This window comes from Oryctolagus cuniculus, chromosome 17 (assembly GCF_051225735.1).
Source record: "Oryctolagus cuniculus isolate XC-2025 breed Fujian yellow rabbit chromosome 17, ASM5122573v1, whole genome shotgun sequence".
In the NCBI taxonomy this organism is placed as follows: Eukaryota; Metazoa; Chordata; class Mammalia; order Lagomorpha; family Leporidae; genus Oryctolagus; species Oryctolagus cuniculus.
This window is the reverse complement of record NC_142883.1, coordinates 2766689-2782482: the sequence shown is the minus strand read 5'-3', so window position 1 is coordinate 2782482 and position 15794 is coordinate 2766689. Positions and strand designations below refer to the sequence as shown.

At 65.7% G+C, this 15794-nt stretch overlaps 1 protein-coding gene across 2 annotated transcripts in view; it reads right to left on the bottom strand.

The window, feature by feature from the left end:
* The window catches only part of TIMP2 (TIMP metallopeptidase inhibitor 2), a 41687-nt gene extending 29838 nt beyond the window's left edge, over positions 1 to 11849 (bottom strand). Inside the window, exon 1 of one of the 2 annotated variants that reach the window (XM_070060215.2) lies at positions 11338 to 11849. In XM_070060215.2, coding sequence (XP_069916316.1) covers positions 11338 to 11467 — 130 coding nt within the window. In that variant the 5' untranslated portion in view covers positions 11468 to 11849. Of the gene's footprint in view, positions 1 to 11056; positions 11190 to 11337 lie in introns of those variants that run through there. The other variant, XM_089317676.1, reaches the window with a different exon arrangement.
* Between the last annotated feature and the right edge of the window lie 3945 nt (positions 11850 to 15794).

Below are 15794 nucleotides of genomic sequence, written 5' to 3'. Positions count from 1 at the left end.
GGGGGGGCCGTCGTCCTCTGACTGGGGTAGACGACTTCTGCTTCCCGGGGCCCAACCCGGCTGGACGCGCAGGTAGAGGGAACCCTGGCCAGCCCCGTCCAGGGAAGGGGCCGGACAAGCCTGGCCCCGCAGCTCTGACGACGGGGACCGCGCCCGGGCTCCCAGGGAGGTGAGGCAGCGGCTGCGGCAGGAACGCGGCCACTGTGCAAGGGCTGCGAAGACTAAGTCTCAGGAGAGCTGAGCCCGCCCACTTTCTGGGTCTTTCTTTTTGACCCCTGTGATGGTTAAGTCTGTGGTCAGCTTGCCGGGGTCAGGGCGCTCCCAGATGGCTGATAAGGCAATCACTTCTGGGCGCGTCCGAGGGCACTTCCAGGAGAGACCAGCAAAGAGCTGAGTGAGCGGAACGGGACAAAAGGAGGGGGAAAAAATCCTTTCTGTGACCTTGAACTTGAACTCTGCATCAACACACCCTCGGCCTCAAACCGACGTCACAGCATCAGCTGAGTCCTGGCACCGGCTCTCCGGGGTGCAGACGGCAGACCAGGGCCACCCCCCGCCTTCACAATAGCACGCCTCATCCCCCCCCCCCCATCAACACCCGCTCCTGTGTCCCCAGGTATCCTGCTCGTTCTGCTGACCGACACAGCCCACAGGTACCAAGTCTCAAGGCCACTTCCCCTCCCCCGAGAACATCCCCAAACCCTGGAGCCCCCGCGGGCTGGACACCACCCACCCTTCAGGGAGGACACAGCACGGCTCCCCAGACCTCCTTCTCCGGGCCTGTCTGGGACTCCCATGCCCAGCTCTCCTGTCTCTGCCCTGGCAAATCCTGGAACACAGCCCCGGCCCCTCAATTAACCCACTCTGCTGAAAGACCCTCCCCCCAGGATCCACCACTGGTCTTGAAGAGCAGCCTGGCCCCCAGGGTCTGGGTCTGTCCACTCCCACCAGATCCACACTTGAGCAAGCGTGGACTTTACAGATTACACGTGGGGCGGGCCTGGCGCAGCGGGTTGAGCCAGGGAACCCCCACCCCGTATCCAAGTGCCCGGTTCAAGTCCCGGCTCTTCCACTTCTGATCCAGCTCCCTGCTAACGCACACCCTGGGAGGCAGCAGATGACAGCTCCAGTGCTTGGACCCCCGCCACCCCGGGGAGACCCAGACAGAGTTCCGGGCTCCTGGCTTCGGCCTGGCCCTGCCCCAGCTGCTGCAGGCATTAGGGGAGTGAACCAGCGGATGGAGAATCAGTTCTCTCTGCCCCTTTCAAGTAGATGAAAACAAACGCATTTTAAAAATCACGTCTGACACAAGTGCACGGAGAATGATCAGCCAGCACACACTCGCAGGGGGACACAAGTGCACACAGCACAACACTCGCAGGGGACACAAGTGCACGCAGAACAATCGGCCAGCACACACTCGCAGGGGGAAGCTGCTCTCCCCCGTGCACCTGTTCCTTCCACACCTCCAGAAGAGTCCACACTGCCGGTCACCTGCAGGAAGCCCGCAGCCATGATCCATTCACACCGTCTGCCCGGCCGCGGCGGGCACGGGGGCCTCCACCGTTCCCCCGAGACAAGCAGGACCCAGAGGAACGGCCTGTGACTAAACGCTCACACGTGTCCCCAGTTACGTCCCTGGAAACATCCCTCAGCGTAGAGCTGCCAGGTCAAAGAGGACTTCTTTCCTAAGAACTCGCCCTCCGAGCCGCCAGGCCACGGCACCCACGGCCACAGCGGGCCGCCAGGGACGGGCAGGTCTCCCGGCCGCGCAGATTACACACGGGGCAGCGGGGAGTCCATGGCTACGCAGTCCCATCCTATCTCCTGGGGCTCCCACTGCTGACCTTGGGGGAGTCCTGGGCCACCTGCCTCCACCCTGACAGGACAGCACAGCCGTCTCTCATCCCCCATGGAGTCCAAGAGGGGCGGGAGGGAGAGAGAGAGGGAGAGAGAGAAGAAGGGAGGGAGGGAGGCAACGAGGGAGAGAGAGGGAAGGGGGGGGAGAGGGTGTACAGAAGGCCCTTGGGCACAGAAAAGCCCCAGGCAATTTGTATTGTTTTGTATTTTATTTTGTATTTTATTTTAATTTTGTATTGTATTGTCTTTTAAAGCTTTATTTGCAAGCCAGAATTACAGAGAGACCACACAAACACACACACACACACAATCTTCCATCCACTGGTTCACTCCCCAGATGGCCACAATGGCCAGAGCAGGGCCAGGCCCGAGTCAGGAGCTCCATCCGGTCTCCCACGCGGGCGCAGGGGCCCCAGCAGTCGGGCGTCTTCCACTGCTCTCCCAGGTGCCTGCAGGGGATGCGGTGGCCTCACCCCTATGCCCCGGCGCCGGCCCCCATGTCTCTGTGTCAGCCTGTCCTACCCCTGCAGAGACCACCAGAGTCATTCCTCTGTCCCCTGTGGGCCGCAGGGCCAAGAGCCCAGGACAGGCGATGTCCACGCAGCTCACTGCCCATGCCCACGCCCAGGCACACGGTTCCTCCCTGAGCAGAGCCACACTGGCCCTGTGTTCCCAGAGGCACCCGAGGGAGGGCTCAGAGCTGGGGGGCTATGGAGGAAGCCCCCGGCGAGGAGCCAGGCAAGGAGCCCTGGAGACGGCTGCACGTGGGCAACTGCATCTCAGCCTTATGCCCAAGCGGCACCGGGAGCCCAGGGGCCCCCACAACGCAGCCTGGACGCAGCACCCTGCCACAGGGTGACGGCAAGGAGACGTCCCAGGGTGCCCAGGGACCTCGGGGCTCCGTTCCTGCAAACACTCGGGACCCACGGCGTGGCACTCCCATCAGGCCACGTTCCCACAGCTCTGTGGCCCCCTGGCTCCCCCTGAACCCTCTCCCGTTTCCCACCCCCTCCTCATCACAGGACACAGGTGAGGACATGGGGCCTGGGCAAGGCCCAGTTTGCTCTGCCACACCCACGGGGGGACCCTGGCCCCACCGCACCTCCAGACCACAGAGCAGAGAGGACCGAGGTCTCAGCCAAGCGGACCCAGTCTCTGAAGACGCCCCGCTGAGTCTCGGGTCTCTCTGAGCTCGGAACATCCCACAGCACAACGCCAGGCTCCTCCCCCCTCTGCTCGTTCACTCCCGGCCTCCAGGGCCCAGGGCAGGTGCACGGAGGCTTTGCACCTTCAGGTCAGCTGGGGGAGTGACTCCCACAGGTGTCACCCCGGGTGCCCCTGGGAAGCGGGGGCGGGCCATGAGGCAGGAGAGGAGCCTGAGTCAACCATCACAGACCAGGAGGCCAGGCCCGCGGAGAGCTAGGCCAGGTCAGAAAGATTTCTCTCTGAAGGCCAGAAAGTAAGTCCAGCTTTGAGGGCCAGACGATATGTGTCACGCCCCGGAAACGGTGCTGGGCCTGGCGGTGGTGCAGCTCGCCAAGCCTAGAGACAGGCCAGCAAGCTTCCTGGAGGTCAGCTCCCTTCTCGGCGACCCGGCCACTGGCCCCCCACGCCGCCCCCTGATGCACGCACAGCGAGGGCCCCAGGCTGGCCTCTGTGGCACCTCTGGCAGAAGACCCGAGCTGGGCTACCTGGGCCCAGGTAAGCCCGGGGTGGGCACTCGGGGCGCCGCAGGCCCCATGGCGGCAGTGGCTGCCCAATCCCGTGACGTCCTCAAAGCCACAGGATGGCAGGCTCGAGAGGGCGACCGTCGTGCGAGCGACCACCCTCACAGGGCGCAGTGAGCCCCTGGTGCCACGCCCGTGTCTCCAGGACCCCGGCACAGTGAGGTGCACGTGGAGGAGGTCCCTCCCTCCCGGTCAGCTCTCCCCTGTCTCCCCACTGGCACCCTAGTGCCTTTCTATAGAGCTTCGACCTCGGAGGCAGGAGGACAAAGCTCCCATCCCCAAATGCCCAACGACAGCCAGGACCAGAGCCCACCCAGGTCTCCCCCGTGGCGGCAGGGACCCGAGCACGCGGGCCGTCTGTGCTGCCTCGAGGGCAGCATGAGCGAGCGGCTGGAGTCGGAGCCCAGAGCCTCTGACGTGGGATGCTGGCAGCTCAGCGGATGGGCCAAACTCCTCCCCTCCCCTCCCCAATGCCGCTGAGCTCAACCACACAACTACACGCCAATCGCGGAAAACGGAGAGGAAGCCACATAAGCAGAAAGAGAAAGGACATCTGCCTCCATCTTCCTCACTGCCTAGACTGCGCCGGACTTGGCTTGGGCTGGTTCTCCGCACAGGCAGGAGGCACGTGGCTCAGCGGGTCAAAGCCTCCTGCAGCTCCGCCATCCCATATGGGCACCGTTTCGAGTCCCGGCTACTCCACCTCCCATCCGGCTCCCTGCTGTGGCCTGGGAAAGCAGTGGAGGATGGGCCAAGTGCTTGGGCCCCGGCACCCATGGGAGACCCGGAGGAAGCTCCTGGCTCCTGGCTTCAGCCTGGTCCAGCCCTGGTCATTGTGGTGATTTGGGGAATGAAACAGGAGATGGAAGACCTCACTCTCTCTGTCTCTCCCTCTGTAACTCCGCCTTTCAAATAAATAAATAAATAAATACATCTTTAAGAAAAGGCATGGTAGCCGGCGCCGCAGCTCACTAGGCTAATCCTCCACCTTGCGGCGCCGGCACACCGGGTTCTAGTCCCGGTTGGGGCGCCGGATTCTGTCCCGGTTGCCCCTCTTCCAGGCCAGCTCTCTGCTATGGCCAGGGAGTGCAGTGGAGGATGGCCCAGGTGCTTGGGCCCTGCACCCCATGGGAGACCAGGAAAAGCACCTGGCTCCTGGCTCCTGCCATCGGATCAGCGCGGTGCGCCAGCTGCAGCGGCGGCCATTGGAGGGTGAACCAACGGCAAAGGAAGACCTTTCTCTCTGTCTCTCTCTCTCTCACTGTCCACTCTGCCTGTCAAAAATTAAAAAAAAAAAAAAAAAAAGAAAGAAAGAAAAGGCATGGAGCAGAGTGGTTAACTGGCGGGAGGGGGGCCTGGCGCCGGGAGGGGCAGACAAGCTGGGGCTGCTTCTCGCCGCGGGCGTGCGCTCGATCACCCTCCACGCCAGCCTCGTGCATCTTAAACGTTCGTCTGTTCCACCTGACGACCTTCAGAGGACGCGCGCACTCACAGGCTGAACCTGGGTGCACAGAGACGCACTCCGGTGTGTTTCTAGGTCGCACACGGTGTCCACGCCACCGTCTCAGAGGCCGCTTCCTGTTTTGCCGTCAGGACACAGCTCAATTTGTTCAGCTCGCTTGCAACACACGGGCAGACGACAGGAAGGAGGCCAGCGCCCGGGCCTGGGCCGCGCCCCCACCCGGGCTGCTCCAGCGCCCGCCATCGGCATCCACCCCCCCCCCCCGACATCGGCATCCACCCCTCTCCCCCGGAGCCTGGGATCGGATCAGCAGTGCTCTGTCCATGGCGCCTCTTATTTCAAAAGCCCTCTCTTCCTGCTTTGCCATTCCCTAGCCATGTGCCCTGAGCGGGCAACTCAACGAGCCGGCGCCTCAGCTTGGCCATCTATAAAATGGGTTTACAACAGAATGAACCACGTTGACACCAGCAAGGGGCAGCGTAGGAAGCCCGTGTGACAGCTGTCACTGCCGCTGCCGCCGCGACTGAACTTGGCGGAATCAGCCTGCTTGGCCTCCGAGCTCCCTGAAGCCAACTCCAGGTCTCCCCACTGGGCCCTAAGCACAGGACACCGACAGGCGGGCGCTGACCCAGACAGGGCAGGCGTGCCGCTGACCTCAGAGAGCCTCCCGCGTGCGTGTTCCGCTCCCAAACATGCAGCCCTGGGCGGTGGGCAAGAGACTGCCTGCTCCGGCGTCCGAGGCCAGCGTGACCCACGCCCCCACCCCCGTCCTTTTTCCTCCAGGGAGGGGTCACTTCCTGTTCCCGCTGCATCCCCTGCACACATTTTCCGTGGTCTGCTGAAGCCCGGCTGGGACTTCCTGTCCCAGACCCCTCCCCAGCAGAACCCGGGGACCCCGAGCAGCTACAGGAACCCCGGATCCCAGGCACCGCTCACCCCCCGGGGACTCTGCCTCGACTCGGCTCCGTCTCCTGCGCCCAGGATGACTGCGTCTCTCCGCCGGGCCCCTGGCCCAGCCTGCTGCCGCCTGCCCACCGCCCAGGGCCGACAGCTCTGCAGGGGCCACAGGAGCCTTCCCTGGGTGCCCCCGTGGGAATCCAGGCCACGCCTCGGCTCCCGGGGCCCACCCCGGGCTTGGGCCTGGCTCCACCCCTCCGGGCCTCTCCCAGAGGCCAAATCTCCCACCGGGTCTCAGTGTGGCCATGGTCCAGCGAGACAGAGCCAGGGCTGAGTCATGTTTTAAAATTCCTCCAGGCACCCGTAAGGTACTCCATGTTCAGTAAATGCCTACAAAGTGACTCTTCAATTGTAGACACAACAAGAAACCCAACACATAAATCCCATTAAAAGCAGGTAGCTTGGAGCCAGCACTGTGGCACAACGGGTTAAGCTGCCACCGCGACAGTGGCTTCCTGTAGGACGGGTTCAAGTCCCGGCTGCTCCACTTCCGATCCAGCTCCCTGCTAATGCTCCTCGGAAAGCAGTGGAGGATGGGCCACGTGCCTCGACCCCTTCACCCGCGTGGGAGACCCGGATGAGGCTCCTGGCTTCAGTCTGGCCCAGCCCTGGCCGTTGCAGCCATTTGGGGAGTGAACCAACTGGTGGAAGATCTCTCTCTGTCTCTGTCTCTCCCTCTCTGTAACTTTTTCAAATAAATTAAAAAAAAAAAAATACAAACTGGCAGCATCCGCCCTTGGAGGTCACATATCACTTTGAGACTGGTGGTAGCCTGGGCCCCGTCTGCTCCACAAACACGTGCAAGAACGTGCATGCGTCACACACATGCACACACATGTGATGGCACACGCACACACGCATGCACCCCTCACAGCTGCAGGGCTCGCGACCCCCGGGCCAACCTCTGCCCCAGTATCCCTGGGCCCCGTCTGCTTTTCAGAGCAGGTCCGCGCCCAGCCCGCCTCGCGGGGGCAGGAGCCACACCAGACCCTGACCCGTGCAACGGCTCCACCTGCACTGTCCCACGGGACTCGTCAGGGCCACAGGCAGCTCAGGCCTGGGGGCACCCCCCTCTGCGAAACGCTCCTGGCCACTCCTCCTCCCTCCCCCACCCCTGGCTGCCGCTCCTCCCCGTGGACCTGCCACGTAGCAGCCAAAAGCAGGGCTTGGCTGAGCCAGCACTCGGGGCCACCGCGGGCGGCTCTCAGTCCACGCACAAACCCGGCCCGTCTCGGGCCCCCCCCCGGGACAGCAGCTCTGTGCCAGTGTTGGCGGCACTTGGGGAGCCTGACGAACCCCAGTGCCCGCCTCCAGGCTGGCGGCGTCTGCCTGCTACCACCCGCCTCCCCCAGAGCGGGTTCTGCTGCCATTCCACAGCTGGAACATCTCGGGCAGGCGCCGGGGCCCTCGGGATGGAATGCGGACGCCATGTGACAAGCCGGAGTGGGGACATTTGGTCCACGCCTCCCTGCTGGGCCCCCTGACCCCAGCCTCCCTCTCTGGCCTGCTCGGCACCGCAAACAGCTACCCGTGCCACGGCCTCGCCACCGACAGGTGACACAGTGAGCGTGCCTAGTGCCTGCTCCCCTAACTCACCCCCCCAGTCTAGGGAACATCTCACGCCCCACCCTTGATTCCTCAGCCCCGCGGTCTGAGCCGCAGGACCCTGGCCCTGGCTGTACACAGCTGTGCTTGCGCTGGGGGAGTCCAGGGCCAGTGTCAGCCCGGCTCCAGAGAAAGAAGACCCTGTGGCCACACCCCTGCCCCTGAGTCCGCTTCCCCCTCCTCCTGGCTGCCTGGGACCCTCAGAGGACATCTCCCAGCCAGTCTGGAACCAAGACCACCACTCCACCCCACCCCACCCCTCAGGCATCGCATCAGGGCAAGTGGCTGCAGACCCCCCCCCCCCCCGCCAGTAGTCTGGGCGTCACCTACATCCTGTTGTGCACACGCGCAAACCAAAGGACGTGAGCTCCGCGCCTGGCAGACGGGGGACCTGCGCCCACCAGCACTCTCGGGCCACAGCGAAGGCTGCCGCTGGGCAGGGCCACAGAAGGGCACAACCCCAGAGGCCTGAGAGGGTCCCAGGCTGGTGCGACGCCCGCAGCAGACGGGAGCGGCGAGTGCGTGCGCGTGTGCGTGCGCGCGTGGCGCTGCGGGAGCTGCCTTCCAGCGCCTGCCACGCCTCCTGCCTCACACACACCTCTCCCAGTTCCTGTCTCCCGACCTGGGCAGCTGCCAGCCACCCAGGGTTCAGTCCTCCCCACCCCCACCCCCACCCCCACCCCGCAGAACACGCGCTTCCGGGACACAGCCCAAAGCCGAGCCCGGCAGCCCCAGTGCCCCACGGGGCCTCCCGCCCTCCCTGGGAGCCCTGGCTCCTGGCACCCCACGGACGCCTCTGTCGTCACGTGCCGTCCTCCGATTGCGGGTCACCTGGAAAGCACAGCTGTGGGCGGTAATTTGCCAAACGGTGCTGGGCCTGACATTCTTTAGACCGCACGGTGGCGGCTGGGGAGGACCCGCAGGGCCCCCTTGCCCTGACAGGTGGTCTCAAGCCCACGCCTACACTGGCGTGTCCGTCTTTGGGGCTCCCCTCCCAGGGGCAGGAACAAGACCTTGCTTCCGCCTCAGGGCCCCGGGGGCAGAGCCAGCCACCCCGTGGGTGGGAGACTTGGGATGCACAGACCCATCAGGGACGCCAGACCACGGCCTCCACGCCCACAAGCCCAGACTCAACTCCCAGGAATCTGACGCCGCAGCACACGTGGCAGCCGCTCGGGGTGGGCCCTCCTACCTGTCCGGTCCCTGGAATGCAGTGACAGGAGTGATGTGTCCACAAGCCGGGCCCAGGAGGAAGCCCGGCTGCCCTCAGCCCACGGCCGTGGGCCCCTCCCTAGCTGGAACGGACGGTTTGAGACGGCACCTCCCGGAAACGGCAGCGTGGTGGACCGGCGAGGTGGCCACGGCCATCGACACCCAGCTCGGAGGGCAGATCTGATTCTCTGTGATGCGCTCCAGAGAGCGCCTGATTCCAGAAACCAGCCCGGGTGTGCCAGCAGCTCAGCCGTGCTGAGTGACTCTGGCTCCACGCGTGGAGCTGCTGAGCGGCCAGCCCCCCCCGGTTTCCAGCCAGACTGCCGGAGCTGCGCCGGCCCGCAAGGGGAATGGACCAGCAGCCCCTCAGCCAAGCTGCCAGGGAGACATCAAACACTCGTCGCCTGTCGGGCTCCAGGGACCCGGGCCCTTCCCCAAGGTGACCGGTGCACCTTTCGTCCTCAACGCCAGTGCCGCATCACGAATCCTCTTTGCTGACCACCGTTCCGATCCTAGCAAGTGCAGAGGCCCGGGGCCAGCCCTCCCACGGGCAGAGGGCAATCCGGTCTCCAGTCACCTCTCAGACACAAGCCTGCTGGAGCCCAAAGCACAGGCAGCCAGCGCACCAGGAAAGTCGGCCGTGGCCAAGCCCCCGGGGGCACCTGGCTGCACTTGGGGGGAGGGGCTATAGAAAACCTGAGGCCCGAGCCAGACCCTCCGTCCCTCTTTTCTGCAAAGGAACCCAAAACACGGACATCCCTCAGCCGCTAGACCCGGGCCACTCTGCTCTGCGCCAGAGTGGGGGTCACCCCGAGCAGCCCCGGGCCCTGAGCCTCTCCCCGGCCACGGGCCTTGCTCTAGGGGCCCAGCCTGTGGCATCCTCAGCTTTTTATCCCAAGGGAATGAGAGGGAGGCCTGGGGTGTGCTGGGCCAAGCGGCCCCTCCTGATACACGTCCAGCCACAACCTGGGGGCATGACCTTGACCTTACCTGGACACGGGATCTTTGCTAAGACAAGATCATCCTGCGTTAGGGTGGACCCCAGATCCAGTGACTTTCTAAGAGGAAATCTGGACACAGGCACACGGGGCAGGGCCGTGAGCTGCAGGAACACGGAGAATGGCCCGGAGCCACCAGGGACTGGAAGGGCCTGGGACAGCCTCCCTCAGGGCCTCCAGTGGGGACCCACGCTGCCTGCCCCGGGCGCCTCCCTCCTCCACCCGCACGCCACCACGGCCACGGTCAGGCAGCAGGGCCGGCCGTGGGACCCTGGCATCTGCACTCAAAGTTGTGGCTGTGCTGGAGAACTGGCAAGAAGGGGCCCTGAGCCTGCACCCCAGCACTCACCCCTGCCGTCTCCGGTCCAGACCCAAAGCCTGGCAGGGGCCTCAGCACACTCCCCCTGCCCCCCCCCCCCCGCCACGGCTGGGCAGCTGCTGTGGCCCCAAGGCCGCCAACTCCCCATTTCCCTCGGGACCTAGGTCTGACTCCCCCACCCTGGGGTGCCTCCCAGGGGCACCCCAACGCCTGGGGCTCCCCACGCCCACAGATCTGAGCACCAAAGCCAAAGTGGCGCAAAGACCCCATCCCCCCCAAGCAGGTTTTGCACAAACTCCTCCGCCAGCAATCACCACGCCTTGGCACAGGCGGCCTGAGCCAGCTCGGAGCACCCGCAAACCAGGCTCAGTAGGCCCGTGGGGCGTGGGCAGGAGAGCCTAGGGACAGGAGGCGAGGCGTGTGGTCTGGGCGGGCGAGGGGTGCCTGGCCAGCCGTGCAGAGGCCCAGCTGCTGCGCCACCGAGCCTGCACCTGCCCCAGGGTGAGCCCTGGAGACTGGCACCTGAGCCTGCTGGGAGTCCTGGCTTTCCCACCAGTCACAGCCAGGCCGGGGACTCCACCCTCGTCCCCGGCAGCACCCCTCTCCCGGGGCAGGGCACCCTGGGGACCAACACAGACAGCCACCCAGTGCTGCCTCCCCTGCCGGCCCCGGTTTTTGTGCGCTTCCAGAAAACGCAGTCACCCACAGCAAAACACCCACGGGTGCGGGCCCTGCCTAGCCCTGCGTGTGGGCGGGGCACCGCGCAGTCCGCGGGCCTGGGGAGGGGGTAGCCCTCTCCCACCTGCCCCTCTGAGCCCAGGGAAGCCACCCCGGGAGGGAGGGAAGCTGGGCGCGATGACCCCCCCCAACAAGCGTGCCCAGAGCCCGTCCCCACCGGGCCCTGAGCCCACGTCACCTGTGGAAGTTTCTCCAGGAGTCCCCCGGCCCCCGGCCACCCCCATCTCACGCCGCGTCCCCCACCGTCCCCGCCCCCAGCACCAGCCTCGCGGGCGGCCCCGCAGCGGTTTTCGGCAGCATCGCGGCGCAGAGAGAGGGCCCGGGAGAGAGGGAGGGAGGGAGGCAGGGAGGGAGGGGGAGAAGGCGCGCCCCGGGCGTCCCCTCGCGGGCTCCCGGCGCGGCGGGCGGGAGCCTGCGAAGCCCCGGGGGTCGCGGGGACGCGGGCGCCGCGCTCCTTACCTACGTCCGCATTGCAAAACGCCTGTTGCGGGTGCACCGGCGAGCAGCTGCAGGCGTCGGCCGGGCGCAGCAGGGTCGCCAGCAGCAGGAGGCCGAGCGCGAGCCGCAGGCTGCGGGCCGCGGCGCCCATGGCGGGCCGGGGGCTCGGCGGGGGCTGGGCCGCGCCGCCTGGCGTCCGGGCTCCTCGGGCCGGCGGGCTGGGGGGCGCGGGTGGGGGCTCAGGCTGCGCGCTCCGCCCCGGGCGCCAGGCGCACCCGCTCGCTCCGCGCCGCACTCACCGCGCAAACTTTCCGCGCTCTTTGTCCGGGGGCGGCGCGGGAGGGGCGCGGGGGCCGCGGCCGGGGGAGGGTGGGGGCGGCGGGCTTCAGCGCCTGCCGCGGCCTTCGAGGGACGCGTCTGCTGCGGGCGCGGGCCGCGCCGGGTGTTTTAACGCCGCCCTGCTCCTCCTCCCGGTGGCCGGCGGCCAATGCAGGCTCCGGGCGCTCCCAGCCACCCCTCCTCCCGCGCCGCCCGGGCCCTCCCCGGAGCCCGGGCTTTTGTTGTGCGGGGCCTGGCACGTCCGGGGGCCTCCCGCACCACCTGGCGCGGCACGGCGCGCGGGAGGGGCCCCCGCAGCCGCCCCAACCCGCCCGCGGCGTGGGGACTCGCGGCCGCCCCGCGGGGCACCAGGCCGCCCACCCCCACCCTTTCCCGCCCGCGCCCCCTCTGCGGAGCCCGGGTGCGTTCCGCGCCACCCCCTCCCCGTGGAAGTTACGGAGGAAAACGGAGGCCTCAGCATTTGAAGGGTGGGGGCTGGGGGTGGGGGTGTGGTTACTGCGAACAAAACAGGATTTTATATAAACTGGCCATATTTGTTTGACCAGCCAACAAGAGAGCCGGGGTGGGCCCAGGAGCCAGGCCAGAGGATGGAGTGGGAGGCTTTGGGGCAGCCCCTGCGCGCCCGCAGATGTGGGAGCGCGCACTTTTCCAGGCACTCGCGGGCGCCGGGTCCCTGTCTACCCGCCCGGGACCCCTGCTGGCTGCTGGGGGGACGTCGCCCTGACTGCCCGGAGCCGTCAGCCTGATTGCGGCTGGACTGGGCTGTGCTGACTCCAGACAGGAACCCTGGAAAATACTGGCAGAGTGGAAAACTGGTGTCTTTCCGCTTGTGTGCGCTTTGAAGCAGAAGCGGGGGGAGCAGTTACCCGGGCAGAGCGGCCGTGTGCAGCCCCGAGCCAGTCCAACGTCGCCTTTTTTCGGTTTCGGTTCGTGTGAAATTGTGTTGCTTGCAAAATGATGTTTGATGATGACTTTTTAAGAGCACTGTGGATTCAGAAAATGTTACATGTTGGCTGCCTGTAGCTATTTTTTTCCTTTTTTTTTTTTTTTTTGCCTCCTTTTATGATGAGCAGAACAAGATACGGTTGGATTTACAGACTGTAGAATCAGTGTCAGCTATGGGACAGGTGACTTAGGGACCGTCCGTCTTCTAAGCAGGTGCAGACCTAAACCATCCAGTGTGTGTCAGGGTGACAGGCACCTTGGGTAGCTTGATGGTGGCCCAGGGAGGGAGCAGGCAGGGCCTTTTCGTGAAGGGGAGGGGTCCTAGGGTCCAGCTGCGGGGAGGGGGAGGGCGAGGCTGCTCTCCCAGCCACAGCCCCTCACCTGCGTCTGGGCGACCCCGGCCTGGATGGTTACCCCCACCAGCACCCAAACCCAGGCTGGATTTCTCCCAGGACGAGGTGTTCCCAGGAATCGATGCAGCCACGTCGTAGCCGGTGAGGCTCAGGTGCCTGGGGCCCTGCCACACGGAGCCCTGGGTGCGCTGTGGCCCGGCCCCGCCCCAGCTGTCGCGGGGACTTGGGGAGTGAACCGGTGGATGGAAGATCTCTCCCCATCTCCCCCGTCACTGCCTTTCAAGTGAATAAAATCCATCTTTTAAACACAAGCGACATCTTAAGCGCGATTGAGAAAGGAAGATGCCTGGTTTGAGTCCCGCCTCCAGCTCCTGACTCCAGCTTCCGGCCAGTGTGGGCTCCGGGAGGCGGCAGTGTGACTGGGTCCTGGCTTCAGTGCTGGCCTGCCCCGGCCACTGGGGGCAGTGGGGGGCGAGGACTAGTGGACAAGAGTGTCTCTCTCTGTCCCTCTCTCTCGCTCCCTGCTTCTCAAATAAACACATGGAGACTTAGGATTTCTTAAGATTTATTTATTTATTTGAGAGGTAGAGTCACAGAGAGAGAGAGGGAGAGACAGAGATGGCTTCCATCCGCTGATTCACTCCCCAGTGGCCGGAGCGGGACTGATCCGAAGCCAGGAGCCAGGAACTTCCGCTGGTCTCCCACGCAGGTGCAGGAGCCCAAGCACTTGGGCCATCGTCCGCTGCTTTCCCAGGCCACAGCAGGGAGCTGGACAGGAAGTGGAGCAGCCGGACTCTAACTGGCACCCCCATGTGGGATGGCCGCACTGCAGGGGGAGGCTTAGCTCACTACGCCACAGCGCCTGCCCAGAAATTTAGGGGTTTTTGACACATTCTCTCAACCTATCCTGCCCCTCCGCGTCACCCAAAGCTTCGATCTCTGGTTCTGCTCTTCCCTCCTTCCCGTCTTCCATCTACAGAAGCTGTCTACACAGCTGGACAAGCTTGGTGCGAGTGGGAACCGCGCGGCATCCAGGCCACAGCTCAGCCCGGCCCGCCTGAGGTTCGCTCAGAGCACCTGCGTTCACCCACAGCGGGCGTTGAGGGGGAGGCGCTTCCCACGCGTGGGCAGCCCGGGGAAAGAACAACATTCAGGGTTCGAGTCCCGAGTGCACAGCACGGTCCAGCCATCGTAACGTCAAACCACGGTAAGTCAGGGACACCGCACCCCACCCCAGCCACGCGCTGCCTCCCTGGCGGGGGGCGAGGTCTCTGCTCCGGGCTCAGTGTCAGTCCTGGCTCCCAGTTACAGTCTTGCCGGCCCAAGCCAAGGAAAGTGAGGGCGCAGGAGGACCTGAGCTGGGCAGTGGCTTTGAACCCGGCTACGGGGACGCGAGCTGATCTTCCAGTGCTGTCTGCGGGCCAGGAAGGCTCAGCAGTGTGGGAGGAGCTTGGGAAGGGGCCGCCTCTGGGGGAGGGGACAGGGCAGGCGCCCAGTGCCCAGGGCGAGAGCGGGCATAGGGTGGGGGCTGCTCTGTCTTTTCGGAGGTGGTGGGTGGGCTGCAGCAGCCTGCTGGGCCACAGCTTGTACCTGCCCCAGCGCTGGGTCTCGGGGACTCTCAGGGCAGGGGGAGGGGGCTGTGGACCCCACACAGCCCCCATTTCTGCCGGGACGCTTGCCTTGTACCCACAGCTGGCAGAGCCCTCAGCTTGGCCTGCCCACGCCCAGCCCGCACCTCCTGGGCTGGCCCAGGTGCAGACTGCCCCGGGCCAGGAGCAAGTGGGAGGCCTCTGTCCTGTCACCCCTCAGGTGGGCGATCAGGAGCCCTGCCGGGCTGGGCGGTGTCCCCCTCCACCCGTGGGCTCCCCCCCAGTCTGGGCGGGGCTCCCTCTCCCGAAGACAGCTCCGGTGGAGCGGAAGCCCCCGCTGTTCCTGGCGGATTCTGGAGAACCAGACTCTCCCGCCAGTAACGCGCGTCCAAACCGACCCCGACCACAAGGCAGCTGGACCCCAAGCTGACATCCAGGTCCGGAGGCTGTGGGGGTGCCCCGGCTCAGCCTGGGGGAGCAGGGGTGGGGCCGTGCCTGTGGGTGTGGTGTCGGGGAGCCTGCTGCCACGTGGGGCTCCAGCCAGCACCGTGGGGCCGCCGGCCACAATAGGCAGGTGACACCATCCAGCCGCGCTGTCCACCCCCAGTGTCCCCTGTCAGGGCTGAGGATGACAAGCGGGTGAGTCGAGGGTGACGGGGCGGCCTGGCGGCAGGCGGGGTACAGCGTGGGCAGGAAAGAGCGTTTGCACACGGCCCCTTATTCCTGCTGGGGGGGGTAGCGCCTGTGTCCTGGCACGGCTGGCATCGGGGCCAGTGACTGTGCTGGGAGCCGCTCGGCCTCCACCCACGCGTGCCAGGGGCGTCCTGTCCATCTTGTGACCACCAGAAATCTCTGAGAACCACTGACCTGAGAGACTGATAAACACGTCTGGCCGAGAGGCAGGCGTAGGGGCACGGCTCTGGCGTGCAGAGCGAGCCGCGGTTGCACAGGGCGGTGGCCGCTGGCTGCACTGGTGGGGACTCGGGAGGTCAGCGCTGGAGGTCAGGGGCAGCGAGAAGACGAGGGGTGCACTGATAAAGCCACACACTCGCGCCCCCCAGTGGTGGAAGGGGGACGGGGCGGACAGGTGAGGCCCAGCCCGGTGGGGACAGCCCTGGGGGCAGATCCAGACACCTGATTGGCGCTGGGTTGGGGGTCCTCTCTTCTGTGGGCAGGCGCCCCTTGGGGCAAAGGCACCCACCCTACAAACCCCCCGGAGCTCACCCCAGCCCCTGTCGCCACAATCAAGTCT